The sequence below is a fragment of the Octopus bimaculoides genome, chromosome 10, assembly GCF_001194135.2.
Source record: "Octopus bimaculoides isolate UCB-OBI-ISO-001 chromosome 10, ASM119413v2, whole genome shotgun sequence".
NCBI lineage: Eukaryota > Metazoa > Mollusca > Cephalopoda > Octopoda > Octopodidae > Octopus > Octopus bimaculoides.
In genome coordinates this window covers 82,004,251-82,022,022 of record NC_068990.1, presented here as the reverse complement: position 1 = coordinate 82,022,022, position 17,772 = coordinate 82,004,251, and the positions used below count along the sequence as shown (strand labels likewise).

Here is a 17,772-nt window from a genome sequence, read left to right as displayed (position 1 = left end):
GGGAGGGGGGAGAGAGGGAGGGAGGGATCACTCTCTTGGGTTATTCTCATACCAGAGACCTGCTTTAAATGTTAGTAACAAAGGGAGCTATACTAAAAGTACCAGTTGGTGGTGTTAAACCGGGTGACAGATTTACTCTGCCAAGTAGTAAAACATTTACAAAAATAGAAATTTTGAAACCCTTTTGATACCAACCAACATGAGACCCCCCCCCCTCCTCCTAGTTCTATGTTTCAAAATTAATACCTTCCATCAAAATTTTATGTAAATTCGTTCCAAACACCAACTTAATAATAGCTGAATTCTAAATTATTTTCAAATTCAAATGAAATAAAAGCAATTATTGTCAACAGAAATACGGTGACAAAAGAGTGAAGACAAGAGAAAGGAAATTATATTTACCTGTGTGGCAATGTAAGCATTCTGCTTTCTATAACCATCCATATAGTTGGCATTAATATAGTCACTTCCAGGTAGTCCTTCTATTGGTTGAAGAATGACTCTGGAATGGTCATAAGCTATGACATTAGCGTATCTATTCTTAGGCTTATTCACTTCAAGATTAGAATTGTCCCAAGTAAACTGTTGACCTGGTTCAATTGATTCATATTCTTGAGAGAAGCGTAGATTGTCACTTGCTTTCAAATTCTCAATGTGTTCTGCTAGCATATGGACAGGAATGGGCGGATGACTAATCATTGCTGAAATTATAGAAATAACATAATTACATTAAGATTTTCAATTAATAAAAAAACATGCTTACAAATGTGATGTAAGCATAGCTGTTTCTTGACAAATTTTTCTGCTTTGTAAGGGTAATTTACCAAATGTTTCAGATGTTCTAACAGCATTTCTGCATTCAAAAATAAATCATTGTCTTATTTGTGAAGTTACAAAAAGAGAATCTAGAGCCCGGAATGTTGCACATTACTCTTGAATCACTTTTGCAATTTCCTGGCGATTATTAAAGATAGTAAAAAGCATGTGTGTGTGTGTGTGTGTATATACACAATATATGTATATATGCATACAAACACAACTACTTTACACACACACACTAGGTTGGAAAGAAAGTCTTGCTGCATTTTTGACATGATCAGTTTAAGAATACTTATACAATACTCATAAAATAAGCATTAATTTGTACATCCTAATGTTATTCTCTTTTGATTGAGGATTACTTTATCTGATCAATCTTATCCTTTTAAAAGGATTTTAGATCAGACCAGTATCAGTTACTGCATGCTGTATGAATTCCAAAGGGACTCTTCAACAATGGAAGTAGCAAGAAATATTTGTTCTGTTTATAGAAATGAAGCTTTAAGTGTCTGGATATGGCAAATAATAGTTTGGCCAGTTTTGCTTGGGAAATTTTTCCCTCACAGAGCTGGACAACCAGGCTGTCCCTTTGAGCTGGACAACCAGGCTGTCCCTTTGAGCTGGACAACCAGGTTCTGTCAATATATTGAGCTTCTGAAAACTGTGGTTGAGGAAAATCCAAAACAAACTGCACAAGAATTAGCAAAACAGTTCAATTTAAGTCACACTTTGATTATAAAACACTTTCATAAACTAGAGAAAATGTCTAACCCTTAAGTATTCAGATTTTTCTGTTAAATTTAGTAGTTATTTATTCACATAAGTAAAAATTGCAGCTTTGAGATTTCAATGATGTAATTGTTTAATTTTAGAACAATATTGTGGGGTAAGTGTTAGAAGCCGGATCTGGTCAGTCTGAAGATAAAACAGGTATATTATTTTGGCTGGATATGGCTGACTTAAATGCTAAAGGGCTAAACTTGGTCAGTGGGTCCATCATTATCTGACTACTCTCAGCTTAATCAAAGAGTTGCCTGCTGCTTGTCACTGAAGAGTAGACTTGGTGCCAAATCTTATATATAAATACACACATGTTTGTGTGTGTGTATACATATATATATATATATATATATCCTACTCAATGTTTATATACCATAAAAATGCCATAATACTGCAGAAGCTTCTTGTACGGATGAATATCACAGTATTATGATGTTCTCACAGTCTATCCACATTCAGTAAAATATACAGGTTACTATTCTGTACTTACTTCCATTGCTAATACATATATATATATATATAATAATATTAGGGACAAAACCAAAATTACAGGTAAAAACTCAATTAAAATCAATTTATAAAAAATTAACATTAAATTGAGCTTTATAGATAAAATATTTATAAAATATATAGTTTTAGGGAAAATAATCAAGTTTCAAGAACTCATCGATGAAAGTCCACTATCACATATAGAAAAATTAATAATTAAAAGCACAATAAATGAGTATAATATAAAACAAAGTAAATATCATAAGATAAAGATAATACAATGACTACAAGTGTTTCATAACTAATTTCCAAATAGAAAGAAAATTTAAATCGATTAAAATCAATTGAAATTATCGAAAATAAATTCTATTCAAAAATATAGCTAATCGTCAGGTTATTTTCCCTAAAACTATATATTTTATATATATATATATATGTGTGCATAGGTCAAGACAGGGAAAAGTAGGTTGTTTGAACAGAATATTTAAACAGACAGATAAGCTGATGTTGTGAAGTACATACCGGGGGTTTGATAATGTTGTCTCCTCATTTCAACAGGATCACTCGGATGAGGGCACACTTCAACAGGAGGTTTTGTTTGCTCATCAACTTTTTCTTTGCGATTAGATTTCCGCCTGTAATTATGGAAGAGAACGGAAAGTTACATTTAATTAAAATATAGTTAAATAAAAAAGAGAAACCTACATAATTTCAAAACTAACGAACTAAAAATCAAAACAAGAAGTGGTCATTGGGCCTAAAAGAAATAGAAGCAAAAATCCTCTCAAACCATACCATATGATAAAAGAAGGGCATTAAAAAGTTTGAATGGCTGATACTATAGAAAATAACTGCAATCACAACAGCGGCTTTCTAACCAATGAAGAATCCCATACATGGTTGCCCAACCTGCTAGAAATGGCAGACAAATTCCCCTCAAATTATACCAAACTATATTAATAAAAAAAGAAAATGGAAGAATACTACATAACGTATTTAAGATATTCAAAAAATTAAGACCATCACTTTGGTGATAGAAGATGACAATATACGTATATAAATATATATGTGTGTGTGTGTGTGTGTGTGTGTGTGTGTATGAGTGTGTGTATGCACACACATGCGTTGGTGCCACAATAAAAAGCACCTCCATCCCCTGCCGGAGCCTCGTGGAGCTTTAGGTGTTTTCGTTCAATAAACACTCACAATGCCTGGTCTGAGAATCGAAACCGCGATTCAATGACCGCGAGTCCGCTGCCCTATCAGAAGCATAGTACAACTTGTACAACCTGCTAAGTGATATTTGTGAGCGACAGCTAAATGATATAACATGTAACAAACAGTTTAGTACAACTGCATTAGTCAGCTACACTACAACTGAAGGTGTACCAGTATCATGAAGTACTAGTATCGTGAGGTACTGATTGCAAACAGAACTTTGGGACTGTTGCAGAATTGTCTGATTTATAGTACCAACTCACAAATAAGCTTAGAACAGACACACTTGAAGTTGTCACAACATAAAGTATGTACATTGGTTTGATACAAGTTAAGATATGGCACAGATTAAGTAATGAAGTGAGCAGAAGGATTGGAGCATGAGAGTTTTACAGATTAAAATATCTGACATCGGATGTCACTAACAAAAGTGTATGATGTACAGGGTAACGCATTAAGATATGACTTGAAGAATGTCCGACAATATATGACTGTGGCATCATAAATCAAGTATGGAGCATATCACTACTCCTGACCGACACACACACACACACACACACAACAGTAAAGTTAATTTATTAACTTACTTGAAGTAGATAACAACTAAAATGCAGACAATGATAAGCAAACCAACTGCACCACAAACAGGTGCAACAATAAGTAAAAGATTGCGTGCATCATCCATAGTCGGTCTTGGATTAGGTAGATCTGTTCCAGGTCCTGAGTTTCCATCAATCTTTATTCGAAATGGTGCTGAATATTCACTCGAAGTGTAAAGTTTCTGAAAAAAAAAAAGAAAAAAAGAAAGAACTTTAGTCAAAAATACTCAGGAGAAATATAAATTAACTGTATTACTTGAGAACCATTACAGAATGAATTAATAGATTTAATAAATATATATTTAGACTAATAATAGTTAAATGCAGAACTGTCAGGAATGAAAATCAATTTGACTGGTTTCACTTTTCATCAAAGACTCATCAGGGAATGTTGGCCTCCATCTTACAAGCTTTTACAGTTAAACTAAATTGTAAATTAATAAATGCTTATTTTTATAGATGTTTTTTATAGAATGGATCAAGTATAAGAAGCTGGAGAGGAAGTCCTAGGTGCAGTGGTTACAGACTGGTGGAGAGCTGTGACGGTCTGGCAACATTCGCGACACCAGGCAACCACTTTTGAGTTTTGATTGGATCCATGACTGCAATTCTGTCAAAGAGATAGTTGTGGGAAAACATGCTCAACAAAGAGCAACCACACCTATTCGTCATCCAGGAATGTTTGTAGATATTACAGCCTCAGTACATGTCAGTACATCCTCAGACAAAGTACAGCAACCACTCTGCACAGAAGGTGTTGACAACAAACGAACCTAACCAAACTGTCAGACTTGTTCAAAGCCAATATGTTATGCTTTAATGGAACAATATTGATTTCTTACAAAGGCAGAAAGCCACAATTTGGGGAGTGGGCATGGTTGATTAGCTCCAACTCCAAAATTTGCCTAGTTTATTTTATCCAAAGTAGAAGGATAAAAGTAGGATTTGAATTCAGAACAAAGACACATAATGAAATACCAAAAGGTATTTTTGTTCTATCAAGTACAATATTTCTACCATTTACTAAAGGAAAATATTGTGTGAAACAATATCTTCCTTCCACTAGTAGCTAGCCACAATAATCCATTAGTAGCAGACCTCATCAACACATTCATACACTTCTAGCTAACAACATCCACATATCTGTAGTTATATATTAGCTACATTCATACATTTACATAATAGTTGCTAGCTACATCAACACCACTTCTGCCAAGGAGCATCAGCACAATGAACTGAAAGAAAGAATATTGCCATTTACACTAATCACTATTGAAATTTTTAGTGAATATGGTCTTGTTGATCAGCAGTATTGGTAGTAGTAGTGAAAGTGATAGTATTTCTTGTTTTTCATTTCAAAATAATTGTGTTAATAAAGGAAACAGCAAACTGGAAGGTAACTTACCGGATCGACAGAATAGGCTCTGAGAAACACTCTATAGGTGTGGTCAGGATCTAACGGTCTGTTGGTATGGGAGTCATACATCTGTCCGTTACCGAGTTTCAGTACATCTGGTAAGGAGTTGGCTTCAAATCTTGCAGCAATGTAGGGCTTTAATGATGGCAAATCAACAGGCTCATCGTCTTCAAGCTGGAAACATAAACAAAATTTAAATACAATAGCTGTTGCTGCTAATATTATCAATGTCTTCGTTCCTCTTTCTCACCTCCTTTGTTGTGCACAAGTCTACCGAGCCCCTACATCAATCACTATGCCAGGACTATTCTTCCCGGAATGTCAATTCTCTGGAACTCCTTCTGTCTAGTGTAGACTTGCGAAGGGTCAAGAAGAGCATTGATAGCATCAAAATCCCTAGTCTACGAGAGAGGACCTACAAACATCATGGGGCACTGTCTCTTTTACCAGATCCAGCAAGTAAAATTCACACACATACACACAGAGTTATTATTAGTACTGTCGTGTCATCAAATATCGGCAATATATCTGACAGTTTCCCTCTGGCTTTGTTGTTTAAAACAGTTATTCTTGAACATTCTTCTCTATGCCAAAAACCAGGAAGATACAGCAGTGTAGCATTGTCAAATGGCTTAGCTGACCACGATCAATTTTGTAATTCATGTTATTAAAAAAACAAATAAATTGCTTCTATTTTGAATACTTTTGGAAAGGAAAAAAATCATTTTAACACTTTTTTTTTTTTAAGTGCTGGAACCAAGTTTGCATTTTTGTATGGAGTGAGGAAAGGAGAATTACTTAAAGATAACACCAGAGTGTGTGATGAAAATTATGCATCTTGTTATGTCATTGAAACTTAATCAAACTTGCCAGTACTTGAATTCTTAATAAAAATGTCCTCTTTAAGTTATCACTAACAAACTTCAAAATTTTTCTTTTTGCTATGTCACACCTGTAGATAGGGAAGAGAGATAATGCAATAATACAACCGATGTTACAGATTTTTAATGGATTATCACATCTAATTGTTGTCTACTCCATCTCCTTATTAGTAAGTAATACTTATACAATTCCGAAGATCACATCTACATACTATACTATATATTTAGTATAGTATGTCTATCTATGTACTAGAAAAGAATGTCTATTCACAGTAAATAAAAACTAGCAAATATGGACAAGTTTGTATGACATGGTAGAGCTATGAATGTTAATGTGTTGGGTACGCCATTCTTCAGAGAAAACAAAAATTCTTTGTGATGGTGCCAAAAATGTGGTATTTTCACCCTCCAAAATGTTAAATTGTACATCTGATAACAGAATCCTTAGGGGCATTTGTTCTGAGTTAGAAATACTCCCTCGATACACTCACCATAAGTGCAGTGAATCTGTGATTGGTCCACAAATAGTAGTATTTAATAAAAATAAACTTTCTTGGAGAGTTTGGAGCCAAGTGAGGTGAGAAAGCAGTTTTGCTGAGAAAAATAAGCTGCACGGGTCAAGGCCATTTAATGTGATGACTGAGACTAACTGGGAGATAAGATACCACGAGATAACAGTAGAAGGAGTCGGAAAGGGGTATCAAGGTATGGGAGGAAGTGAAGAAGTATCCCTCTCTCTCTCTTTGGGAGAGAGGCCTACAGGGACTGGTAATATGCCCTACTGCTGCTAATGAAATCCATGTATATCATCAAAAAACAGACATGAAAATAATACCAACATTGACAATGGCGAAAATGGTTTCAGCAGAATTTATAGCCTAAAAATAAATAGCACAATGATAATCTTAGAAAAAAAAAAAAAAAAAACATACGTCTTCAACTTCAAAATCTTCAGGAGCCTTTTCAGGATACTGCTCAGGCACAACAATTAAAAGGTAATGGCTTAATGGTCCATGTTTTTCACTGGCCCGATACAGGCCCAGTTCAACTGTGCCTGAGCCATATGATTTTATGACAGGAACATCAACATAAGATGGTGCTGAAAAAAATGATTTTAGAAATTAAATTTAATACAATGAAATAATTCACAATTAATACAGTTTTGAATTAATTTTATTATTATTATTATTATTATTATTGTTATTAGCAGCAAACTGGCAGAATACTTAGTAGCATTTCGTCATGTCTATGTTCAGAGTTCAAATTCTGCTGAGGTCAACTTTGCCTTTCATCCTACTGTTAGTAGTAGTCTAATTTGCTTATCTTAACTTTTGAATCCACTCAACTTATTCTGTTCGAATCCGTATTTATAATTGGAATGTTTAGTGTATTTGTATCTAGTATCTTATTTTCTATTTTGTATTTTGTATTTAATAGAAACAACAAACTTTAAAATGTGCATGAACAAATCCAAAGATATAAAGACATCATCAAGTATAATCGGAGTGGTGACTTACGTTCAATGAGAGTTTCAGTGGTTAAATATTGATCTGGTCCTGTAGTTCCGTCACGGAAAAGTGCACTGATATTGAAATTGTATTTCATTTTTGGTTGCAGATTTTCAACTTGCCATGAAGATTCTTGACCTCCAATTTGTCGAGAAACAAGTGGAGAATAGATGGTTTTTAGTGTACCCTTTTCCCAATATGATTTTGATCCCTCAAAGGTTAGCTTTTGAAGAAACGGAAAAAAATAATACAATGTAATATGGTTGGTTATACATGATAAAAACTATATAATACAAAATACGTAATATATATGAACATTTAGTGTAAACAAAGCACAATATAAAAATTGGAAGAGAACTACCCAGTGAGTCCCCAGGTGACAGATAAGGGGGCAGACTTTAGACACAGACACTAGTTGTTAATATGGAAACAAACTATCCTGTACTAAACACAGGCTGTATTCTGGCAATTCTAAAGCACCGAACAACTACCAGAACAAAGGCATCACTGACACAATGTTGGTCAGGGAAAACTCAGTGAGATCAACTGAATTGTATTATTGCTCATGTCTATACACATAGTGACCACAGATATTAACAAGAAATTATAATGGACCACCTGCCTTGCTTTGTATGTGGATAATCAAGAGGCAGACATTTTGCTGGATGAGGAGGCTTTATGCATTAAACATCTCTAAGAGTAGAGAGAAAAATCTCTCTCGAAAGATCATTACAACAATTAAAGGCAACCCTTCCCACCACAGTCCCTTAAGATACCACCCAACCAATTTGGGTTAGACAACTGAAATCATAAATTTCAACAATGAACTGTCCTCTTTTGCTTGACAAGTCTCAAAATGTTATTTCCTAATGTTTGATGGAAACATGAATAAATTTGTGGTTATGTCAAGAAGACAATTACAAATTTGCTTTCTACCATTCAACCAATCAAAATGGTCAGCACATGCTACATTCCCACAACAAACTTCTATACCTAAACATGAATATTCAAACTGACACTTGACTGTGAATAAATAGCTAACAATGGTATCAAGGCCTAACTTGACAACATGTTCATAAATAAAATCAGTTAAGCTTATATGTCAACAAGCAAAAGGTATAAAAATGTCCCCTATGTGACTGCTCTACGTTTAGTTAAAAAAAAACAAAGTCCATATATCTTCACAATAGCAAAACACCTCTATTTGTCTCTGGTATGAAAATCAATTCTCTAGCCTCTCAAATACCTCCACCCCCATCACTTAATCAAGAGGGCCTCCCCCTCCCAATCTTCCTCTTTTCTTGACATTTCCTGTCTTACTACATACTTGGTAATCCCACTTATGGTGGTGGAACAAAAATAGCACCCAGCACAGATTGTAAAGTGGTTGGCATTAGGAAGGGCATCCAGCCATAAAAAAAAAAAAAACCCATATAAATATACCATATAAGCACTTACCGTATATGAGTTGACAACTTGTTTCTCAGGATGATCCCACGCTAATTGAATAATTCGAGAAGATTTGAGAGCTACTCTAAAATTCTGAACAGCATCTGGACGATCTATGAAATGAATAAATAAATATATGAAATAAATAAAAATAATGCATTATGAAATTATAATTATCACAGCACAACACACACACCAAATGTAAAGCCTTACTAGGAATATAAAGAGGATGAAAACTTTATAAGGGGAGAAGTAGCTACAAAGTAATGATATTGAAAGACAAGCTATAAAATTTAGTATACTTAAAAAAGCTAACCATTATTTTTGTCTAAACCTTGGAGGTAGAAACCAAGCCAGAACACCATTCTCATGGTTCTATGTTTACATATGCACCATTCCATGTGTGCATGTGTGTGTGTGTGCATAAACACACATAAGAGTACATACACACACACACACAATATATATATATTTTCAGGGAACATTGACATTAGTCCATTTAATAGATCTTTATTTTACTATTAGTCCTTATGAAGTGACATAAATAAACTCTGTCGTAATAATTATAAAGTTGGATAGGAGTTCAAGGAAAGGAAAGGTAAGGTCACTCGTCTTTTTATGAATGACCTGAAGCTTGATGGCAAAGATGAAAAACCAGCTGAATTAACTGATTCAAAAAGTGCTTTGCTTTAGTCAGAACGACAGAATGGAATTTGGGCTGAAAAATGCAAGGAGCATTGATTCTAAAAAGAGATAACGTTCAACACGTGGAGGGTGCGAAATTGCCCACAGGAGGGCAGGGATTACGAGTTGTAAGGATGGTATATAAAAAAATGTCTAGCTGTTTCTAATTTAGGCACAAGGCTAGCAATTTTGAGGAGAGGGGCTTAGTTGATTACATCAACCAAATTTTTTTATTTATATTTCTTTCTATTAACTCTGAAGGGATGAAACTCAAAGTTGGGATCTGAACTCAGAACATAAAGCAATAGAACAAATACTGCGTTTGGAAGGGCATCCAACCATAGAAACCATGCCAAATCAGACTGGATTCTGGTGCAGCCCCTCATCTTACCAGCCCTGGCCAAATCGTCCAATCCATGCCAGCATGGATAACAGACGTTAAATGACGATGATGATGATGATGACAACTACAAGGTATTTTATCCAATGATTTGCTAATTCAGCCAATCCTCCACCCTACTAAGCATCAACAATAATAATGATTTAAATCTAGCATACAATTAACAAGAAAGAATTTAAGTTACCTTTTGGAATCATGTTTGTATACACTGGAGCGGAAAAATTTCCAGCTCTCCCGCCAGTTGAAATGGCCTGGACTCTAACCACATATATAGTTTGTGGATCAAGTCCTGTAATTTCAGCCACAGTATAGGGGCCAACATCAATGTTTTGCCAAAGGTCCATGTTGGGAAGGGCAAACATATTATAGTATACTTTATATCCGGCAACAGGAAAAGCAGGTTCATCCCACATTACATCAACAGTAGTAGGTGATGTCCTCCTAATTTTAACATTTTCAGGAGTTGGGGGCACTAGAAAGATAAGAATAAAAAGTAAATTATAATTAGAAAATAAAAATAAAGCAACAAAAATGTACATAATTTATAGCACATTGTGTGGGACAAAAGTGTTATTGGTTACCGTTTCTGATAAGTCATCCAGTAGTTATTTGCATTTTTGATGACAACAGTGACAATGGATCATCTGTGCAACTCGAGGGGATCAAATAAAAGATGGTATTTTTATTCAAATATATTCGAATAAGATATATACACACACAAGCACATGATGAACTTTTGTACAGCTCTCATCTGTCAAATTTCATTCACAAAATATTGGTCACAAGAAGTCATTTACCCAAGTGCTACACAGTGGGACTGAAACCAAATTCCCATAGCTGAGAAGGAAACATCTTAGTCAAAGAAGAATGTTTGTGTCAATATATTCATCGGTTTATGCATGAGGATCATTGGAGGACAACCAACAACATTTTGAAGCATTTGAGGGAGGATGTTCTGTGAAAATGATCAGATCTGTGGAGAGTGAAGAACTGGATTCTTCATGACAACAATGCACCCTGTCACTGGCCTCTCCTCACTTGTGAGTGTCTTGCCAAAGATAATATGGTATCACTTATGCACCCACCCTATTCACCAGATTTAGCACCTATGTTCTTCCATCTCTTCCCCAAAATAAAAATGCAGCTCAAAGGTTGCTGTTTTAACACCATTGTTGAGATGCAGAGTGAATCACAGGTCCTTGATTTGCTTATGGAATACAACTCCCAGGCCAGATTCCAAAAGTGACAGGAATGCTGGGACTAGTGTATTACTGCATAATGTAAGTATTTTGAAGGAGATGATGTTAAAACTTAGGTAAGTGAGTTATTTCTTTTATTAAACGTATCTCATCCAGGAACCTTTTGATACCACTTCGTAAATTACCTCACAGTCCTTAAACAAATAAATTTTAACAAGTACTTAAATTAATAATACATTAATTAATTGTGATTCTAAAAATAAAATCTAATAAAATTCCAGGCAAGGAGAATTCAATAAAATTCCCAGGTTTTGAAGTTTGAAAGGTAAAACTTATCTGGTCCGGACTGACACAATAGAACTTGTAATTCTATAGATGATATTGTATCTGGCTACACATCAGATTATAACAAGTTTGAATCATGACAAGTTCATTTCTCTCTCTCTCTCTCTCTCTTTTTTTTTTTTTCTTATCTAATTTCTAACCCCTGCTACCATCAAAATAGATTTTAAAAGATTGATGGTGCTGCTGATGATGATGATTAGTGAAAACACATAATTTTCTAGATTTTCAGATGATCTCATATGATGATTTCAATTTTGACAATGGTTGTTCCAATCAGTTGATCAATGAAACTCTCAGTTCATTGTGTTATAGTATGAGTGGCTGAGTACTAATGTAATCTTTAGTCTGTTCAATACAGTATTGTTAGGAAAAAGCTGGTCTACTGAATAATGAGTATAATTTGCTTTAAAGAGTTCATACATAATTTTGTTTACCGAATTTCACTCACAAGATTATACAGGGTGTCCACAAAGTCTAGGTACATGGAATAAATAAAATCATGGCATAAACAATTAAATATAAGAAATAATAATTTCTTAAAGTATGTGTTAATCGCCATGGAGTAAATAAAATCATAACATAAACAATTAAATATAAGAAATGATAATTTCTTAAAGTATGTGTTAATCCCCATGTGGGTACATGGAATAAATAAAATCATAACATAAACAATTAAATATAAAAAATGATAATTTCTTAAAGTATGTGTTAATCCCCATGTACCCAGACTTTGTGGACACCCTGTACTTAGAAAGAAAAGAGTACAAATTACAAAATAAATCTTTTAAAACTACTTACTGTGTCCAAACGTGTGAGCAATTTGTTTATTACTCCAAGGTCCTGGTCCTTTGCTGGTGTAGCCCCTGATTAGGAAGATATAGTCAGTGTTCATATCTAAACCAGATATGTCAAGCGAGGTGTCAGTTACATTCAAATCTTCCACATTTATTGAGTCAGATTGTTTATGAAAGTTGATTTGATACATTTTAATTTCTCCGTTACGTAAATTCTTAGCAGGTTGGTCCCAAGTTAAGAGGACAGTAGTCTCACTCACTGGAATAACAGTAAAGTTTTGAGGAGCGCCAGCAGGGGCTGTAATAAAGGAAGAGATATATTAAGATCATTTACTTAATAAATAATAATAATGGCTTCAAATTTTGACACAAGGCCTTCAAGTTAGGGAGAAGGGGTTAGTTGATTACATTGACTCCAGTGCTCAACTGGAACTTATTTTATCAACCACAAAAAGGATTAAAGCTGAAGTTGACATCTGTGGAATTTGAACTCGGACTGTAAACACAGACGAAATGCCATTGAGCATTTTGAAGAATAATAATCCTTTCTACTAAAGCCACATGGCCTGAAATTTTGGAGAAGGAGAATAGTCAATTACATTGACCCCAGTGTTTCACTGGTACTTAATCTATTGACCCTGAAAGGATGAAAGGCAAAGTCGACCTTGGTGGAATTTGAACTCAGAATGTGCAGACAGATGAAATGCTGCCAAGCATTTCACCGAGCGTGCTAATGATTCTGACCCACAAATAGTCAAGAAGAAAGGTGAGAAAATAGCCTTATACAATCCTTTTAAGTACAAACAGCCTGGCCGTAAAAAATGAAGAAGGTGAAGTTAATGCCAATTATAGTTGGGTCCTTGGAGACAGTGCTCAGAAGCCATCAAGAGGAATATAAAGGAAATCAGAATAGAGAGCTCTGTAGAGGTGTTACAAAAGGATTGCCTCCTTGGCTTGCCTAGAATTAATAAGTGAAGTATTAGATAGCAGAGAAGAACAAATACCATGGTACTGTAGGATGCAGGTAGCAAGCCTGCTACATATGCAAGACTCCAGGAGTTCCAACAATACTTGGATTGAAAAGAACAAATAATAATATACTAATAATAATTCTGTCAACTGTAACTCTGAACATATAGAGCTACAACCAAATACTGTAAGCCATTTTGTTACCAAGATCTACTTTGCCTTTCATCCTTTTGGTGTTGATAAAGTGAGTACCGGGATTAATGTTATCAATCAGCCCCCTACTCCAAATTCAAGCCTTGTGCATATACTAGAAAAATTTATCATCAATATTATTATTATTATATCTGATTAAATCAACTTCAGTACTTAACAGGTATATACTTTATTGATCTCAGAAGAATGAAAGGGAAAGAGATCTAAGAGTGATATTTGATAATAATTATTTCTTACATAGGCACAAGGTCAGAAATTTTAAGAGTAGGGAACAGTCAATTATAACTAGGTCTTGGAAAGATGAAACACAAAATTGACCCCAAGGGATTTGAATTCATAATGCAAAGAACTTGAACAAATACTGCAAGGCATTTTTGTCTAGCAGTTTAACATCTATGTCACTAATTTCTTTGACAACTGTAAATGGGGCTGGATGAGGAAATATTAAAAGAACAAATAACAAAACTTGAAGCTGATGTAGGGTTGACTGGAGAGAAAAGTGACTGTTTTCATTCTTTCCAATCTTGTTTACCATGCAACCTCCTTAATTATAGCCACCAGACTGAGGGAAACTGCTTGTTCCCACAGGTCAAAGGTCGGCAGTGAGATAGTCATCTCAATGGAATTAGTCGATAAGCTGGATACATCAATAGAACCAACAGTCCAAATCAGTAATGCTAGGACATACAATGAGCGCATGTAGGATGATTTGTCATTCTGTACACACCTCAAAATAGTTTACTTCTCTGCCTAAAGAGTTAATCTCAAACTGGTAATAAATCGCCATACTCTATCATTACCAGGTCAGAGATTTCTGGAAGATAACTATGGTTCCAAATTGAAAGACTCTGAAAACAGACTTCTGAAATGATTTTTATAGACAAACCATGTCTACTTCAAAGAAGACAGAGGACAAGATGAGAAGGAAATATATGTCAGAATTATTACCTCCATCGGGAGTTTTTATTGTGTCTACAGCCCGTTCGCCATAGTCCACCTGGTTGCGTGCGGCCACACGAAATTCATAGGTGGCACCCTTGTCTGTAAAACAGATGAGAGTAAAAAACCAATGAGATATATAATACATTATAAAAATGTTTACAACTACTACTATCCAAAAGTTTAAAATCACCTACGAAAATTTGTTTCAAAGTGGAATTTTTAGTTCAATGTCATCAATTTAGATAATTTCTTTTATATAAAAATAGGGAATAACATATTGCATAAAGTTTGGGGTTTATTCGATATGGAATAACACTACTTATACACGTTTTATATGCAAATAATCATATTTCTTGACAGCAAGTCTATTTAGGAATGTTGTCAAAAGCATTTTAGTGTCCACTGTTTAGCAACATTGCAATATATTTTGATTATTTACACTCTTTATGTGCTGTCGGCTGAGATAACATCACTTAATGACTGTGTGAACTGTGTTATTGTTTCTTACAGGTTCAATGATTCTCTTGCTTATTTCCATTTTGTAGGTATTTTTTGAAATAAGTTTAGGTGATCTTAAACTTTTGGACAGTATATAAAATAAAATTACTTACATAAACACAAAAAAAAAACACACTACAAATAACCAAATACATGTGCACATACACATACTCAGATTACTCACTTACACAAACATATGCATACATACAAAAATATCAACAAATATTACAAAATTAAAATTCTATTAATAATGGTGATGATCATAATGGTGATGATTATGACAATGATGATGAGAATGAAGATGTTTACAACAGGTGAAAAAGATGCAAAGGTGTGTAATAATTGTCTTACCTAGGAAAGTCGTCAGAAATACGTATGTGTCAGGACGCAAAATATGTTCCTCATAGCGTTCACCAACTCTTCCCCACGTCACTTTAAAACCATGTAAAGTACCAAATACCTCCCTTGGCCTTTGCCAGGACACCTTGACTTGGGGAGGATTTTCTTGAGTGAGTTCAATCTCTAAGTTCCGTGGCGGAGTAGGCACTGTGAAGAAATAAATTACACGGCAAGATAAATATATATGTGTGTGTATGTGAAATCATCATTATCACTTGACATCTGTTTTCCATGTTTCTGTCCTATCATGGCTTACACTTCTTTCAGTTTCCGTCTACCAAATCCACTCACATGGTTCTGGTTGGTCTGAGGCTTTAGAAGAAGACACTTGCCCAAGGTACCATGCAGTGAGACTGAACACAGAAACGTGTGGTTGAGAAGCAAGCTTCTTACTACACAGCCACACCTGTGCCACCATTTCGAGCGTGGCCGTTGCCAGTACCGCCTGACTGGCCTTCGTGCCGGTGGCACGTAAAAGCACCCACTACACTCTCGGAGTGGTTGGCATTAGGAAGGGCATCCAGCTGTAGAAACTCTGCCAGATCAGATTGGAACCTGGTGCAGCCATCTGGTTCACCAGTCCTCAGTCAAATCGTCCAACCCATGCTAGCATGGAAAGCGGACGTTAAACGATGATGATGATGATATTAGATATACATACATACACACACTCATATACACCTGGAAACACATGCCAGCATGGAAAACAGATGTGAAATGATAATGATGAATGTGTAAGACTGGCAGGTATGTGAACATGAAAACAGGAGATTATATAAAAATATGCAACGAGGAACAGATAAAGAGACAAAAGAAGAACAGTTGTTTTGAAATACATCTCAAATAAATACTAATTATAATACTGGTATCATGTGACACAATGACTGTAAAAATAGGATATTGTGTTTAGACCCAAGACTTTATAGCATTTTGTTAAGTCTGTCAAAAGACTAAGTTTGATGGTCATGACTGGAGCACTATTCAAAGGATGAAATGTATAATGTTTAATACATTAGGCACAAGCACAGCAATAGGGGTGGTTAAGATACTCCCTTTGCAACCATGTGGTTTAGGTAGATGGAAATTGCACAGGAGATCATCGTATAAAAATATGTGTGCATCAATGAGTATATATTCTACACCAGTTGTTGCTGGTGTTCACATTCCTTGTTGACATTATAATAAGTTACTCTGCATTTTCAAAGACCTGTGGAGTAAAGATATTCCTCAATAAAAGAAAAACCAAGGGAAGGCAATAGGAAGAGAATACAGCCACAAAATCCTGCCTCCAACAAATCTCCATCTAAACCCAAACTAGCTTGGAAAAATGGATGTTACATGAAGAAACAAATGAATATAAATGCCAATCCATGTATGTGATGGGAGGGAAAGAAAGATGGGGGAAGGAGGTGGAGGAAACAAAGATAGGTAGAGAAGTGAAGATGAATTTTACCATGTATTAGCAAATACATAGATGTAGACAGGAAATAAGAAACTAACAGATAGGCATACATTAATATCGGTAGAATAGTTGAAGACAAATAATGCAAAACTTTAAAAAAACTGAAGGAAAAAAGTGGTTAAATGTCAAAGGTCTGGACATTGATGAACAAAATGATAAGTGAATAACAACATTATATTAGCAATTTGTAAGAAAAATGTTAAGTGAAAAAAAAAAAAAAAAAAAAAAAAAAACTTAAAAAAAAAGATAAGAGAGAAAAAAGGAAAATAGTAAGGATAAAAAGGAGAAAAGAAAAATAAAACAATCTGAATTGGTAAGTTAGGAAGTTGTAACAGAGATGAAGCAATTAATCGGCATGTTAATTACTGTCAGGTGTTACTGAAGATTCTTAATTGGATCATTCTGGAAGACAAACAAAATATAATGAAATGTGACTATATTAATATATCTTTCCATGAAGTTTTGACAAATTCGTTAGCTTTGGAAAAAGAGAAAATATCACTAGTAATAACCTGAAAACACACAGTATGTGGGTATTTTTGTTTACAAATTTATATTAATATTCAAGAAAAATATATTATATTGATAATTATAAGATAAAACTAATAATTATAATTTACATATTAAATGTTTGCAGTTGAAAGTTCAGTATGTATGTGTGTATGTGTGTGTGTGTGTGTCAGAAAAATTCAAGAGTTTTGAGATAG

The 17,772-nt window shown here is 34.6% G+C and overlaps 1 protein-coding gene across 9 annotated transcripts in view; it reads right to left on the bottom strand.

Moving 5' to 3' along the window:
* Positions 1-17,772, bottom strand: part of LOC106871599 (tyrosine-protein phosphatase Lar) — a 586,729-nt gene that overhangs the window by 9,548 nt on the left and 559,409 nt on the right. For all 9 annotated transcript variants that reach the window (XM_052971329.1, XM_052971328.1, XM_052971334.1 and 6 more), the window contains 11 exons: positions 15,556-15,750; positions 14,713-14,805; positions 12,587-12,880; positions 10,429-10,716; positions 9,170-9,273; positions 7,721-7,934; positions 7,136-7,302; positions 5,311-5,496; positions 3,894-4,087; positions 2,611-2,723; positions 403-701 (listed from right to left, as the gene is read on the bottom strand). In XM_052971329.1, the coding sequence (XP_052827289.1) occupies positions 403-701; positions 2,611-2,723; positions 3,894-4,087; positions 5,311-5,496; positions 7,136-7,302; positions 7,721-7,934; positions 9,170-9,273; positions 10,429-10,716; positions 12,587-12,880; positions 14,713-14,805; positions 15,556-15,750 (2,147 nt within the window). The remainder of the gene's footprint in view (positions 1-402; positions 702-2,610; positions 2,724-3,893; positions 4,088-5,310; positions 5,497-7,135; positions 7,303-7,720; positions 7,935-9,169; positions 9,274-10,428; positions 10,717-12,586; positions 12,881-14,712; positions 14,806-15,555; positions 15,751-17,772) is intronic.